We start from the raw sequence: 16,936 nt of genomic DNA, 5'->3' as shown, positions 1-16,936 counted from the left end.
CCTCCTCACCTTCTCCCCCACTCCTCTCGGGCTACCTTGGCAGCAGTTATCCCCCCCATTTGTGTTTCGAAGTAATAAAGAATGCATGAATTTGAAACAACAATGACTTCATTGCCTCTGCAAGCAGTGATCAAAGGGGGCAGGGGTGGGTGTTTGGCTTACAGGGAAGTAGAGTGAACCAAGGGGACGGGTTTTCATCAAGGAGAAACAAACAGAACTTTCACACAGTAGCCCCCTGGCCAGTCATGAAACTGGTTTTCAAAGCTTCTCTGATGTGCAGCGCTCCCTGCTGTACTTTTCTAACCACCCTGGTGTCTGGCTGCATGTAATCAATGGCCAGGTGATTTGCCTCAACCTTCTACCCCGCCATAAACATCTCCCCCTTACTCTCACAGAGACTGTGGAGCACACAGCAAACAGTAACAATGATGGGAATATTGGTTTCGCTGAGGTCTAAACAAGTCAGTAAACTGCGCCAGTGCACTTTTAAACATCTAAATGCACATTCTACCACCATTCTGCACTTGCTTAGCCTATAGTTGAACATCTCCTGACTACTGTCCAGAGTGCCTGTGTATGGCTTCATGAGCCATGGCATTAAGGAGTAGGCTGGGTCCCCAAGGATAACTATAGGCATTTCAACATCCCCAATGGTTATTTTCTGGTCTGGAAAGTAAGTCTCTTTCTGCAGCTTTTTAAACAGACCAGAGTTCTTTTAGATGCTAGTGTCATGTACCTTTCCTGGCCATCCCATGTTGATGTTGGTGAAACATCCCTTGTGATCCACCAGTGCTTGCAGCACCACTGAAAAGTACCCCTTGCGGTTTATGTACTGGCTGCCTTGGTGCTCCGGTCCCAAGACAGGGATATGGGTTCCGTCTATCGCCCCATCACAGTTAGGGAATCCCATTGCAACAAAGTCATCTACTATGACCTGCACATTTCCCAGAGTCACTACCTTTGGTAGCAGTAGCTCAGTGATTGCTTTGGCTACTTGCATCATAGCAGCCCCCACAGTAGATTTGCCCACTCCAAATTGATTCCTGACTGATCGGTAGCTGTCTGGTGTTGCAAGCTTCCACAGGGCTATAGCCGCTCACTTGTGAACTATGAGGGCTGCTCTCATTTTAGTATTCTTGCACTTCAGGGCAGGGGAAAGCAAGTCACAAAGTTCCATGAAAGTGTCCTTACACATATGAAAGTTTAGCAGCCACTGGGAATTATCCCAGACCTGCAACACTATGCGGTCCCACCAGTCTGTGCATGTTTCCTGGGCCCAGAATTGGCGTTCCATGGCATGAACCTGCCCCATTACCACCATGATGTCCAAATTGCCAGGCCTGTGCTTTGAGAGAAGTCTGTGTCCATGTCCTCATTATTCTCGTCACCATGCTGCCATTGCCTCCTCGCCTCCTTTTGCAGGTTCTGGTGCTGCATATACTGCAGGATAATGTGTTTGGTGTTTACAGTGCTCATAACGGCCATAGTGATCTGAGCGGGCTCCATGCTTGCCGTGGTATGGTGTCTGTACGGAAAAAAGGTGTGAAACAATTCTCAGACATTGCTCTCACTGAGGGAGGGGTGACTGACGACATGGCTTACAGGGCTGGCTTACTGGGAATTAAAATCAACAAAGGAGGCTCTTCTAATCCCAAACAGCCTAGTCAGCAAACAGCACCAGCGAGCTTTTCAACATCCAAAGGCATATTCCACCACCATTCTGCACTTGCTCAGCCTATAGTTGAAGTGCTCCTTACTACTGTCCAGGCTTCACGAGCCATGGAAGCCAGGGGTAGGCTGGGGAAGGTGCGACTGCGCGGTGCTGCCGGCTGGGAGAGCAGTTTGAGGCAAAAGCCTCCAGCTCACCCGATATTCCAGGCAGGACTGAATCTCCATTAGACAAAACTTAAAGAAGAGAATGACCTGGAGTCATTCCCATTTTTGTCCAGGAGCCCCTGACCGACCTCACTGAGGCCGGCCAGGAGCACCCATGTCTGCCCAAGCGCCCCCAACTGATCTCACTGAGGCTGGCAAGGAGCAACCAGGAGACAGCACAGATGGTACAATACAGCTGCTAACTGTCTTTGCTAACTTGCAAAGGCAAGGAGCTGCTGTCAGCAGCACCCAGGAGACGTACGGTGACAGTGAGCTGAGCAGGCTCCATGCTTGCTGTGGTATGTTGTCTGCATGGGTAACCCAGATAAAAAGGCGAGAAACAATTTTTTGCTGTTACTTTCACGGAGGGAGGGAGAGGGGCCTGACGACATGTTCCCAGAACCACCCGTGACAATGTTTTTGTCCCATCAGGCAGTGGGAGCTCAACTCAGAATTCCAATGGGCAGTGGAAACTGCAGGAACTGTGGGATAGCTACCACAGTGCAACGCTCCGAAAGTCGACGCTGTCTCGGTACTGTGGACGCACTCCGCCAATTTAATGTGCTTAGTGAGGACACACACAATCGACTGTATCAAATCAATTTCTAAAAAACTGACTTCTATTAAATCAACCTAGTGTAGACATACCCTCAGAAAGGTAGGGGGAGGCATGAGACATACACAGAGCCCCTGGCACAGGGGGCACACAGAGGCCCTAGCATGGTGGGAGAGAGGAATGCGGGACACACCACCCCTGACATAAGGAAGGGAGAAGGGATGGGTTGCAGGAAATCCCTGAACTACGGGGGGATGGGAGGGTGGCACAGGAAACATATGTGGGAGAACGAGGGATGCAAGCAGAACCTTCAGTGCACAACAAGGAGCATTGCCCACAAAAGCAATGAAATGTGTGATTCCCCCCTAGTTCATAACCTGCAGAAACTTCATGTACCCTAGTCCTGGGATCCCCTTAGGGTGACCAGATGTCCCAATTTTATAGGGACAGTCTCGCTATTCAGGACTTTGTTTTATATAGGTGATTATAACCCCCGCCCACTGGCCCAATTGTTTACACTTGCTAGCTGCTCACCCTGGTCTCTACCCAGTCCTGTTGAGGCCCCTGAAGCCTGCTCAGCAGCTACCTCTGCTATTCCAGTGCTAGAACTTTTCCCTTGCCAAAACTCACAAGTTTCTAACCTACCCAGAAGCTAGATCAAGAGAGAGAGAAAGCAATAGGAAAAAAGAAAGGAAATCACGAGCGCCAACTTTCTTCTTTCTGGGTGGGTGCTCCACCCCCACTCTGTCCCGAGACCCCAACCCCAGTCTGTCCCTTCCCCCAAGGCTCTACCCTCATGTTGCCTTTTCCTGCCCCCTCTCTGTCCCCTCCTCCCAGTGCCTTCTGCCCGCCACAGAACAGCTGATTGGTGGATGGTTGGAGGGTGCTCAGCACCCACTATTTTTTTTCCATGGGTGCTCCAGCCCCAGAGCACCCATGGAGTCATCAGCACCTATGCTGGAAATTATTTTAAAAATAATAAACCCATGCTGCATCAGCACACAAAGCAATGCAACGTGACAGGCTTGCAGGGTTTGAGTCTTGCCTGTAGTTATCTCTGCATTTGCTCATCCTGGTGAACTTTAAAAACAGACAGTTCTTGCAATACAATTGTGTCGTCATTTTCTCTTCAAAATCACTGCAAAGATGAGGCCTCACAGGGCCAGTTTCAGCAGCGAGGCGAATGAGTATTGCGCTGATAATCCCATGAGTCTACCAGTTATAACTGAAGGGATTCTAGCCGGTGCTAGGAAAAGGTTTTCCCAAAGGTCATTCCACCCTGATTCTCCGCTGCCTTGTAACCTGTGTTGTGACCTACACCTGTGCAAGAATGGGGGTAAGCATTAGGCCTTTAATTTCCTACAAGTATGTGTTGTGAAATAGAACAGGGAGGTCTTCCTGCTTTGGAGCAGATGTTTGTTTCTAAACTGGGGCAGCAGGATTTCCATCTTGCCAGCATTAGTAAAGGCTCTTCTGCCCATATCCATGAACTTCTTTAGACTCTGAATTTCCATGCAAGTTAGGAGCTTAAATACCTTTGTGGATCTGGGCCTTAGTGCCAAATCCTGACCTTTTCTCCATGGCTCAGAGGAATCCCCTGGTTCAGGGCCGGCTTTAGGACATCCGGGGCCCGATTCGAAAGAGCTGCCACCTAAATACTGCCGAAGACAGTGGCAGCAATTGAGCTGCCGCCAAAGATAGCGGCGGCAATTTGGTAGCAGCTCAATCGGCTGCCACTGTTTCCCTTGGCACTCCGGTGAAGAGTGTGGGGCCCCTCTTCCAGACACTGCAGGACCCTCTTAGGCACAGGGCCCAATTCCTGGGAATCAGGGGAATCGCCCTAAAGTCGGCCCTGCCCTGATTGTGGAACAGGGGCAGTTCCCTTTCCCAAAGGGGTAAGCTATTGGAGCAGCACAGGCCTCAAAGAAAGATCCATAATGGCTCCTTACATCCTAATCTGCTGAGGGAAGTCCTGGAAGTTAAATTGGCTCCCGAGCAAACAGTCTGAAGTTAATAGGGGTGCCCGAGATAGATATCCACACATACAGCCTCTTTGAAAAATGTATTTAGCGTATAGTTTAAGTGTTTTATTGGGGTTCTTTATACACCAAAGTAATCAAACCAGGGATGATGAGGGAATTGGAGCAAGAGGATGGAGAGTAGGAGAGACAGAGAGATGAAGAGTGTGGGGGTCATTATAAGGATCAGAAGAATGGAGGTGGGGGAAAGATAACCAAAGGTATTAAAAACTATTATCTAGAGGTGGCATTAGTGAGCTAGCAGCTTGTTGGGACTGATGCTGAAAGATGGGTGCTGTGACATCAGGAGGACTGCAGGAAAAATCCAGAGGCTCAAGCACGTTCTTGTTGACCTTCCCTGCCCCCTCCCCCACAGCTGCCTTGTTGCTACTTCACTTTTCTAGTGGCCCGGGGGGCTTGGCTGGGGGAAGCTGGTGCAGCTCTTCTGTGTGTGGCAGCTGACATAAGTCATGACCCTTGCTCCTGATCAGGTCCCTTGGTTCTGTTGCAAAGGTGAGCAGACATGGTTGACTAGCCTCTGTTGCTACAGTCCTAGCTAGCACTAACATATTTACAATGTACACAATGTATGCGCCTGGGCAAAACTAAAAAAAGTCAGTCATTTTCAGTAGGCCATTTATCTGGCATTTAATAATGCATATGGCAACGGGGGCAGACACTTTGTGACAGTAAATCCTATTTCTACCATCCCTGCCCTTTACCTCAGAGAAGAATGCTGCTGTCCCAAGTGTTTGGAGTTTAAAGGTAAAAGACAAAGCAAAAAACGGGGGCTCTGCACTTATTTGTATGTATGCAGGACTGAAAAGATTTTTTTTTTCTCAATTTGTATTTTACAGGGGAAACTGGAGTGTAATTTAACCTACAAGACTCTGTGGATGACTGTTGAACTGACATCACGGATCCCAAGGAAGAAGAATGAAGGGGAAGTGATTTTTATTCAGACTTTCAAAATTGTTTTTGTTCATGCCCATTTAGCACCAATGACTAAGGAACACTTAGGAGAAAATCTCTCTCTAAAGAGTCAATACCTCACTCCTTCAATTGAGGGCTAAGAGAGCTCTTGCTCCATTTCTCTGAGGCTCTCCAGCAAAATTAGGGAAGATCTGGCTTGAAATTGGTGATGTTGAAGGGGAAAAAAAGAAGAAAATCCACAAATCTTTCAGGCTTTCTTCATGCATCATAAAAACGGATACTTTCCTTTTTTCTCCTTTGCAGGTCATTTTTAATGACCAGCTGGTGTCGGTCTCTTATGCTGGGTCTCCCTGACCTTCTTTCTGCTTTAAACACATGGAATGATTTACATTCTGTGCAAGTGGGCTGAGTTTTATCTTGTTTCACGGCACTAAAATCAAAATCCTCGACAAACCCAATGCCAAAACAACAAGGTTTCCATGGCTCCCCAGACTAACATGCAATTGGAAGCTGAGTGTTGAGTGGAACAGATTTGTACTGGGAAGAAGTGTTTTCTGTGGACTGAAATATACAACCTGGAGTGCTTGTAAACAAACAACTCATTGGAATAACAAACTGTGATAATAAGATTAGTCCTTTAATGGTCACCATGGTAACCTGTCTTCTGAAAATGGTGCTATAATATCTTGATTTAATGATCATTGAAATAAATGGCAGCTTGAGGTGATTCAGACCATTAAATACTCTTGAAAACATGGTTCACAGCTCAGTTCAGCCTCACCTTTAATGGATCCTAATATTCTGCCATGCAATACACAGATTAATTCTTTGGCAAATGAGGAATACTTCTAAAAGATTTCTTTTACATGCAGCTCAGCCATGCCTTAATAAGAGCATGGATGCAGTTGGGGCAAGTCTCTTTGCTGTGTCACGGCTGATTACGGTGATAAAATCTGGTTTCTGTGTTTTTTCTGCTGCCCCTTAAAGGTCCAAAGATTCCTTCCACATCAGGGAATCAATCACGTTTTTTAACCAATTTGGTAACATGGCTTAAACACACTTACTCTGTGCCATGTGGTGGCCCAGGCATAAGTTTCAAAAACTGGCCAAATTCTACAAACTGAACTCATATTAGTAGCCACAGGAAGTCCCATACTGCATCAAGACAGTGACCTAGGTAATCCAGTACTCTGGCTGACCAGTGGCCAAAACCAAATAATTCAGAGGAAAGTGTGTGACAGTGGTAGCAATTTCCTGCAATATCTTTGAAAAACCTCATTATCTTTGGAGTCCATTATAGTAAATGCAAAAGTTATGGTATTATTTTGGGTCAGGCTGGTCAAAGCGCTATATTGAACAATGTGGCAGACAGGAATAATCTTTTAGACTAATGTGTGCAAGTTGGATTTCCTGGGAACTAGCTAGGAGGAGGTGAATGGAAATTCCACACTCCTCCTTACCTCAGTTATGCAAAGACCTAGACATCTGAAGGTACTCACTAAAGAAGGGACTGTTGTCTACTGATTACCTGATCCTAGAACCTGAAGATCAAAGGCTCAGGTCTGTAAGATGGAAAAACTAACATATGCATGGATGTGCTTGTCCTGAACTGAAGATGTTATGAGCTTAGAATCATAGAATCATAGACTATCAGGATGGGAAGGGACCTCAGGAGGTCATCTAGTCCAACCCTCTGCTCAAAGCAGGACCAATCCCCAACTAAATTATACCAGCCAGGGCTTTCTCAAGCCTGACCTTAAAAACTTCTAAGGAAGGAGATTCCACCACCTCCCTAGGTTAACCCCTTCCAGTTTGACCACACTCCTAGATGAAAAGTTTTCTATATTTCCAACCTAAACCATCACCCACTGCAACTTGAAGACCATTACTCCTTATCTGTTCATTGCTTACCACTAAGAACGTCTTAGATCAATCCTCTTTGGAACCCCTTTCAGGTAAGTTGAAACGCAGCTATCAAATCCCATCCGATTGTCGTTTATCTGAGACTCAACAATCCATTACCTCAGCCTCTCCTCATAAGTCAGTGCTCCAGCCCCCTAATCTTTTATGTTGTCTCCGCTGAATCTTTCCATTATTTCCAATCCTTTATAGTGTGGGGCTCAAAACCTGGACACAGTCCTCCAGATGAGGCCTCCCAATGTGATAGAGTGGGGATGATTCAATATTCATCAATCTGCTGGCAATTGCCCTACTTATACAGCCCAAAATCTTTAGCTTCTTAGGCAACAAGGGCACACTGTCGACTCATATGCAGCTTTTTGTCCACTGTACCCATAGGTCCTTCTCTGCCACACCTGCGCTGACCATTCCTGGTCCCTTAGTCTGTAGTATCATGGCTTTCTTTTGTCACGAAGGCAGGCCTCTGCAATTTGTCCTTGTTGAACCTTCATCAGATTTCTTTTGGAACCATCCTTTAACTTTTCTAGGTCACTCTGTATCCAATTCCCATTCCTATCCTCCAAGCATATCTACACCTCTCCCAATTTGTGTCACCTGCAACTTGCTGAGGATAGCAGTCCACCCATCCTACCGAAATTAATGAAGAAATTGAAGAAACCAGCAGGACAACCCTTGGGACTCCACTTGATACCAGCTGCCAATTAGACTATGAGCATTTGATCCTTACCTGTTGGCCGAACGATCTAGCTAGCTTCTCTATCACCTTATCATCCATTATCATCCAGCCATATTCTCTTTAACCTGCCAGCAAGATACTCTGGGAGACTGTAACAAAACGCTTTTGCTAAAAGTCAAGGACTTACAATCCATTGCTTTCCTATCCACAGAGCGAGTTATTTCAGTCCATAAAGCAAATAGCGTAAGTAGGCCATGACTTGCTTGATGAAATCCATGCTGACTGTTCCTGATCACTGTCCTCTCCTCTAAGTGCTTCCGAATTAATTCTTTGAGGACCTACTCCATGGATTTTCCAGGGACTGAGGTGAGGCTGACTGGCCTATAGTTCCCCGGATCCTCCTCCTTCCCTTTTTTTAAGATGGGCACTACATTACCCTTTTTCCAGTCATCCAGGACCTCCCCCAATCGCCATGAGTTTTCAGAGATAATGGCCAATGGCTCTGCAATCACATCCACCAACTCCTTTAGCACCCTCGGATGCAGCGCATCCAGCCTCATTGACTTGTGCTCGTCCAGCTTTTCTAAATAGCCCTGAACCACTTCTTTCCCCACAGAGGGCTTGTCACCTCCTCCCCATGCTGTGCTGCCCAGTGCAGAAGTCTGGGAGCTGACTTTGTTCGTGAAGACAGAGGGAAAAAAAAGCATTGAGTACATTAGCTTTTTCCATATCCTCTGTCACTAGGTTGCCTCCTTCATTCAGTAAGGGGCCCACACTTTCCTTGACCTTCTTCTTGTTGCTAACATAACTGAAGAAACCCTTCTTGTTAGTCTTAACTTCTCTTGCTAGCTGCAACTCCAACTGTGATTTGGCCTTCCTGATTTCACTCCTGTATGCCTGAGCAATATTTTTATATTCCTCCCTGGTCATTTGCCCACTCTTCCACTTCTCGTAAGTTTCTTTTTTGTGTTTAAGATCAGCAAGGATTTCACTGTTAAGCCAAGCTGGCCCCTGCCATATTTATTATTCCTTGTACACATCGGGATGGTTTGTTTCTGCAACTTCAATAAGGATTCTTTAAAATATAGCCAGCTCTCCTGGACTCCTTTCCCCCTCATGTTATTCTTCCAGGGGATCCTGCCCATGAGTTCCCTGAGGGAGTCAAAGTCTGCTTTTCTGAAGTCCAGGTTCTGTATTTTGCTGCTTTCCTTTCTTCCTTGTGTCAGGATCCTGAACTTGGCCATCACATGGTCACTGCCTCCCAGGTTCCCATCCACTTTTTCTTCCCCTACTAATTCTTCCCTATTTGTGAGCAGCAGGTCAAGAAGAGCTCTTCCCCTAGTTGGTTCCTCCAGCACTTGCACCAGGAAATTGTCCCCTACTCTTTCCAAAAACTTCCTGGACTGTCTGTGCACTGTTGTATTGCTCTCTCAGCAGATATCAGGGTGACTGGAGTCTCCCATGAGAACCAGGGCCTGTGATCTAGTAACTTCTGTTAGTTGCCGGAAGAAAGCCTCAGCCACCTCATACCCCTGGTCTGGTGGTCTATAGCAGACTCTCACCATGATATCATCCTTGTTGCTCACACTTCTAAACTTAATCCAGAGACACTCAGGTTTTTCTGCCCTTTCATACCGGAGCTATGAGCAGTCATACTGCTCTCTTACATACAATGCAACTCTCCCACCTTTTTTGCCCTGCCTGTCCTTTCTGAATAGTTTATATCCATCTATGACAATACTCCAGTCATGTGAGTTATCCCAGCAACTCTCCTTTATTCCAATTACATCATAATTCCTTGACTGTGCCAGGACTTCCAGTTCTCCCTGCTTGTTTCCCAGGCTTCTTGCATTTGCGTATAGGCACTTAAGATAACTCGCTGACAGTCCTGCTTTCTCAGTATGAGGCAGGAGTCCTCCCCTCTTGCGCTCTCCTGCTCATCTGAGCTTGGAGGACTGACTCCTACCAGAGTTGCTGCTGGAGTTGGAGTGGTCTCTGGTTAACTTATTAGCATGTGTATAGGTTCTCTTATTATTTTTAATGTTTTCTCTCTAGTGCTTTCACCTTAAGAATAAAGGTGCTTGCTTAGAAAGAGCTATGTGGTAACTTGTAACTGTGGTCAATTACCAAGAGAGAGAAAAGTGTGGGTGCTGGCCTGTTTAGGCCCTCTAGCTTGCTGGGAATAATACTGTGTAGACAGGGAACTGTGCAGCCTGGAAAAAACTTGTTCTGGAGAGACAGAAACATGGCTTCCCCCCTTAGAGAAGTGCTAGGTAAGAAGCCAGGAGCCCAGCGTGGGTGTCCTTGCTAGGCCACAGAGGGGGAATATAGGTGTAGTTGCCGTGAATTATGACAAAGGGAAGCTGCTTGCTAAGCCCCCTCAGCCATTCCCTGCAGCATTCCCTTATAGCCCTTCTATTTCGTTAAATCTTCTCATGTTACTGTGGATGGTCTCATTATCTGTATAAGTGTACAGTCCTTCCGGGAATCCTGCTATGCTCTTGGCCTCAATGATACCTTGTGGCGTTGAGTTCCCCTGACTAAATCTGCCCAGTGAAATATTTGGGCACTGGTTACTCTAGCAAGCTGCAGCCAGCAGAGCAGCCCCTGGGGAAGTGCTCTGCTGAGGGGGAAGCGCTGTCCCCTCACTTGGGGATGGGAAGCGACCATCCCAAACAAAGGCGACCGGCAGCCCACGGGCAGGTCTCCTTCAGCCCGGAAGGGATCGGGGAGGGGTGATGGGAAAGGGGGGAGTTGAATCCCCCTCACGCGCAGCTTAGACAACGCGCATCCCCCGCAGCGCCTCATTGCCCTTTACCAACATGGCGGCCGAGGCACACGGCCGGCGCTCGTGCGCACTGCGTCACGCCCCAACCGGCGGCCCCGCCTCCGCCCCTGTCGACTTCGGATTGGTCCGGCCGCCGGCAGCCCGGCCAGCCTCGTTGTGGGTCCATAGGTCGCTTCCGGTGGGGAGTGGCGGAGGCTGCCCTGCCCCCATAGGCGGAGAGGAAGCGGCGAGGAAGGATGCGCTTGGTGCGGGAGCGGCGGTGACTGCGGGGCCGGGGGCAGCGAGGGGGCTTCGTGCAGGGACAGCGGAGAGCATCGGTCGGGCAGAGGAGCGAGGGCCAGCGGCACCGGGATACAGCCCCTCACCCCCGCCAGGGAGGGACACAGGCCTCCCCCACCCCGATACAGCCCCAGCCGCAACTCGGGGGGCCAGGCCTCTCCCGCCAGGTTACAGACCCCTCAGCCAGAGAGGGATACAGGCCTCCCCTCCATACAGCCCCCACCGCCACTGAGGGGAACAGCCCCTCCCCCCTCCAGGGAGGGACACGGGCCTTTCCCTGCACCTTTCTCGGATACAGCCCCCGCCAGGAAGGGACACAGGCTCCCCCTCTCCCGATACAGACCCCATCCTCCCCTGGGGGGAACAGGCCTCCTCTACGCCTCCCTCGATACAGACCTTCCCGCCACTGAGGGGAACAGGCCTCTCCCTTCAGGGTACAGATCTCTCATCCAGGGAGGGACACTGGCCGTTCCCCCCAAGAGGAGGAAAACACTTCCACCTTCTTATTGCAACCCCCCTTTCTTGACAGGGTCCTTCAACCACAAAAAGCTCTATAGGACCCCTATTCCCTCTCCCCACACACACAACTCCAGTGAGGGCACAGGTCTCCTTACGTCACTGACTGCCCCCCCCCCCCGAAAAAAAAAACACCTCAGGGAGAGTCTCGGGACATAGGACTTCCCCGGGCACCACTAAGAATAGGCAGGTCCCAACGCCAAGACAGGGGCATTGGCCTCTGACTTGTTCTCTTCTCTCCCCCTCCCCCAAAAAAGGACCAGGCTTTTAGGTGTCTCCCTGTTCTAATTTAATAATTGCTGTGCACCTGGGGAGGAGTGAACTTTTAATGACTCTGTAACTGGCTTTCTAGGGCTAATGGGTTGCTGAGGCTGTATGTGGGACAGGAGAGGAAGTGTGAGTTGTAGTAGTATTTTTAGGGAGTACTAGGGGGTAGGTTATTTTTAGTTGAATGGATGGGAAAGGCCTGATAAAACTGCCTCTGACCATGACATGAACTGAGTGAGACAGCCGTACGTAAGAACCAAATCACCTGAAACGCCTCCAAAGTCACCATGGTAAGTGAGAGCAACGTTCGCTTGTGTGAAACACAAATGCGGGGGGTGGGTGTATGGTTTGCCCTGTATGAGTACCTGAAAAGCGAGTGGGGTGGTAGGTCCTGGGTTGCTGTGAATAGATTCAGGCAAAGTGGAGAATAATGTACCTGTATGGGGATGTGCATTCACCTGCCTGGGAATTAACTGCCACTGGCATGCCTGTGTTTCAAAGGGTGAGTATTGATACAGTCCATTGTCAAAATGACTCTTCTTGGGATGGAGAGGTGATGTGTTTAAAATTGGGCTGTATTAAAGGTGGACCATGGATATAGGCCACAACCAGAATAGTAGACTGTAACAAAGAACCTTGTAAGGAGTGAACACTATAGAAATGCTCCTTTTCTGCTTGATCAACTGATGCTAATATCAGTCCATTCTTATGACAGCATGTCTTGTCGGTATACCAGATAAAATACTCTTTCCCCATATGTAACACATACCTGCTAGGTGTTATGCTCTGTCCCTCTCTGTTGGCACCTAGACCACCTAAAGTGGTGGTTCTCAGCCTATTTACCATAGTAGGCCACCTATGCAGCTCTTTCTATGTTATACCTGTGAACGTTGCAGCCCAATTAGCACATTGCTATGGCCCATGCAAGTTGGCAGTGGGTTGAGAACAACTGAGCTAGAGATTAATGAGTCTGCTACAGCCTTATCTAAAAGCCAAGTGGCTTTTAGCTCATTCAGTAGAGGCTCATACACTAAGCTTCAGAGGTCCTAGGTTTGATCCTGTCAGCATTACATATGCACCTGCTAAAGTATTCAAAAATGCATTCTACAGATAATGGTCTAAATTCTGCAATTGGGTTCACACTAATAGAGTCTTGTGACCACACACAGCTTTGGGCTTTGCTGGTCTGAGGTCCATGTGTGCAAATCCTGTTGCAGAATCAGCCTAAAGTTGTAATTTTTCTTGTAAGAAGTTGCTTACAGATACTTAATGATTGGCTTTTACTTTCAAAAGGACTGTATAAAAGCAGATTCTTCTTACTCAGCAAATCTAGTGTATATTCAGAATTTGACTGCTTTCTTTAGTGAAAACAATAAGTTTGCATTATTCATTAATTAATTGTTGAATGCTATGGAAGAGTGAAATGGATTATTTCCTTCCTGTATATCATAACATAACAGAAATATTAACGAAGTTCCAGGTATTAAGGCTGCCATTTTTCTGCATTTTGCTTTGCACCTGTGTTAACTCTATAACATTTGATGGCACTGCAAAGATATAACATAGTTTGACCTACAAGCCTTCATTCCTGGTGGTGATGGGCAAAAAACCCCAAAACTCAGCTTTAGTTTAAGTCTACAGTGAGTTTGAGGCTGGCTGTTAGGGGTAAAAATATTCTATTCAAGTTCTTACACTGTCCTCATCACTGTGCTTTTGAAATGGCCTCCAATAATGCATTAAATGACGTTGCTAGCATCTATCATGGCTAGTTCTTTCGTTCCTCTCTCTGGCAGAAAATTGCATGAGGACTTTTTTGTGTGTTGAATTTGCAACTTTGTGTTGCAAAGACAAGCTCAAAGAAATATACCTTAAACTTAGATGTTAAGTAGTGAGATTTGAGGTGTTTTTTTTTTTTTTTTTGACCCTATAAAGGTTAATTCAACAATTGTGGACTAGCTTCTGGGAAAGCTCTTTCTTGCACACAAACTTTATCCTTGCTATAGAAAGTTCCACAGTACCATAGGTGTGGAGTTCTCAACCACAGTTCTCATCCTCAAACTTTAGGCAGTCTTAGACATCCTGATTTCCATGTCATTGAGTACCTTGAAGAAAAGACCTGAACTTTTGAATTAGATGTGATATTTTATGAGGAGATGTTGTAGTGAGCCCAGAACAGGTTTGATGTGTTTATTATACCCTGGTTTTGCTGAGGAGGCTTGCTGCTTCTGCATTCTGCACTTGTTGCAGTTTACTGAGAACTGACTGTTTCATGCCCAAGTAAACTTCAATGCTGTACTCCCTTTGGGAGGTGACAAAGTGTGTATTACCAAGGAAAGATCCTGATTCACCAGGATGGGGTGTGGTCTCCTAGCTAGCTGTACGTGGCAGAACATATTGCTTGTGGATGTGGCTCTGTTAGTGCATAGCATAAGTGATGGGTACAGGAGTTCTCCTAAACTGCAGACTGATGTGACCAGTTGTGGGTGTACATTTTCAGCCAGACAAGGATGCCCTATGGCTGCAGACATCTCAAAATTGTTTTCCTATGCCAATCAACATGACCTCAGTTTTGCTTGAGTTTAACTTCAACCAACTATTCTTCATTCATAAGATGATTTCAGCCAAGCATTGGGCTAGTGATGTGATAGTAAAGGAGTCATATGGATGGATGTGTCACTTGTGTATTGTTGGCATTTGAGCCCATGATGTCTCATCAGTTCTCCTGTTGATTCCATTTAAATGAAGAATAAGACCAGAAAGAGAGTTGATTGTGCGACTTTGGAAGCAAGGGGTCTGATGGCAGAGGGTGAAGTTCTACATCACTGCCATTTGGGTGCATCTCTCCAGGAAGAACTCTGACCTTTTCAGTACATTCCCCATTCAGTACGTTCCCTTGCCTGCTCCCTTAGGTGAAAGCAGCATTTCATGACTTTCTGCTGGACTTCGAGATGTCTGCTTGTAAGCTGAACACATGTAATCTGAAATCAGTAAGGCACCATAAACATGGAACTCTACAATGCCATTTTTCAGAGTAGAACTGTCACTTAATAGGCAAACAAGTGGTCTCTCCATTAAATTAATAGCTAAATACATCTAAAACAAACAAAAATAGTACTGCCCACAGTGGCTACTCAGCCTGGGGAAATCTCTGCTTCAGGAGGTTGGATAAATATCGTAGCTGTATTTTTAAGAGGTGGAGTAGTCTTACGATCAATTACTTCTCTTAGCATGCATAGATGCAGTTTATCAGATTTCATGCTTCAGGGTATAAACTGATCATCCCAGGTGTCAGAAGGGAATTCTCCCCTTCACATGCATACAAAATTACGCATTTGGCCAGATGTATTACAGCTTTGTTTTCCTTTTTTCTGAAGCATCAAATATTTGCTGCTGCTGGGGGCAGGATACTTATTATGAGGGTCATGATAAAGCATGATAAAGCCTGTTTATAACTATTAACTTTAAGATTTTTCTTATTTCTACTTTGTGTATTATTTCATTTATGTAGCATTCACCTTTGTGTCATGTCTCTTCCCATCCAAAAAAGACCTTGGGAAAAGTGATGGAGAGATGCTGTATCACGTAATGGAAACCGACTTAAGTAAATATATTCCCCTGTTAACATATGTCCTAATGAAAATAGGTTACTTAATTGAGGTTTAGCTGGATTGAAATTGAAGGAAATAAATAATAGGACCAAGAATGGTTATTCTTATAGCTATTTTTCTCAAATGTGATTTAAGTTTATTTTTGTTAAATGGGCAGGAATCAGTAGCGTAGCTAGCGGGGTTCAGTGGAAGCAGCCGCTTCCCCTCAGAGCGGCAGATGCGGAAGCAGTGCCTGCTGGCCGGCCCTGCCAACAGCACGGCCGGAGGGGCGGCAGGCTGGCGTGGAAGCGGCGCCTGCTGGCCGGCGCTGCCACCAGCACGACCAGAGGAGCCGTGGGGTGGCAGGCCGGCGCGGAAGTGGCGCTTGCCAGCCGGTGCTGCCACCAGCAAAGCCAGAGGAGCTGTGGGGCAGCCGGCCGGCGCAGAAGCACGGCCAGAGGAGCGAGAGGGCCGGCTTCTCGGCTCAGAGATCGGTGGCCAAGTGCTCCCCGCCCCTTGCTAATACGGCAGGGGTGGGGGGGCGAAAGGACCCCTGTGCTTTTAAGGCCGCCTGGCTGGCGAGCCCCGCATGGAGTGCGCCCAGCGCTGGGAGCAGGCAGGGGACAGGCGGTGGCACAGGACAGAAGGTGAGCAGGGGGGTGTGTCCGATTGGGGGCGTGGCCAGAGGAGGAGCCAAGGGAGGACGCCTTTTTTATGTTTGCTTCCCCTACGCTGAAAGCCTGGCTACGCCACTGGCAGGAATGATGGGAATTTCAGGGTACAGAACAAGTTCCACAGTGTAGTACCCTTCGGAGCCAGTGGGAGAAAACTGAATTCATGCAGTCAGTTCAGAAATACCTATCAAAGTCTCATAGTGCAAATGCTAATGTAGCTAGACCTATTTCTGATAATGGCTTTAAAAACTAACCGTACCAATTTTAAAGTAATTTTGCTATTTCATCAGTAACTCATCAGTGAGCAGTACTGCTGCATTCTGAACGGCAAGCAATAAAACAGCTCTACCAAGAGCTCTTTTAAACAACTCAGAAATAAAGCTTTGGGGTCCTAATTGTATATGGTGCTGTTGTGAGGTGGTCACAGGACAAACATGGATAGAGCAGATCACATAACTTGAAAATAATTTATTGTACCATAGGCTTTCAGTCTTTGAATGTTACCACTTTCAAATCCCACGAGTGACACAAAATTGTCCATCCGAACTGACTGATTTCTATCTTCTTTCCAGTTACCCCGGTAAAGTCAGTTAATCACTGAAATAGCAGTCAAAAGTCAATTACATCAAAAGTAACTTGAGTCCAGCATGATAAAAATGGTCAACTGTACCCAAACTAAAACCTGTGCAAGATCATTCATGACCCTGACAAGTGCAGTTTTAACTCAGGTTGAATCCAACCCAGGATCTTAGTGCATTTGTCTTAGAAAATACATTTTTTTAGCATTTATTATGCATGAAACACTGTAGTATTAGAGCATCTCTTCAAACATCATTTTATGACATTT

The 16,936-nt window shown here is 46.9% G+C and overlaps 1 protein-coding gene across 1 annotated transcript in view; it reads left to right on the top strand.

Annotated features, from left to right (window-relative positions):
- Positions 1-10,952: 10,952 nt before the first annotated feature.
- XPO6 (exportin 6) overlaps positions 10,953-16,936 on the top strand; it is a 95,107-nt gene continuing 89,123 nt past the window's right edge. Inside the window, 1 exon segment of the mRNA XM_075069373.1 lies at positions 10,953-12,118. Coding sequence (XP_074925474.1) covers positions 12,116-12,118 — 3 coding nt within the window. The 5' untranslated portion in view covers positions 10,953-12,115.

Source organism: Chelonoidis abingdonii, chromosome 9 (assembly GCF_003597395.2).
Source record: "Chelonoidis abingdonii isolate Lonesome George chromosome 9, CheloAbing_2.0, whole genome shotgun sequence".
Lineage (NCBI taxonomy): Eukaryota > Metazoa > Chordata > Testudines > Testudinidae > Chelonoidis > Chelonoidis abingdonii.
The sequence above is the reverse complement of the archived record's forward strand: the minus strand, read 5'-3'. Positions and strand labels throughout refer to the sequence as shown.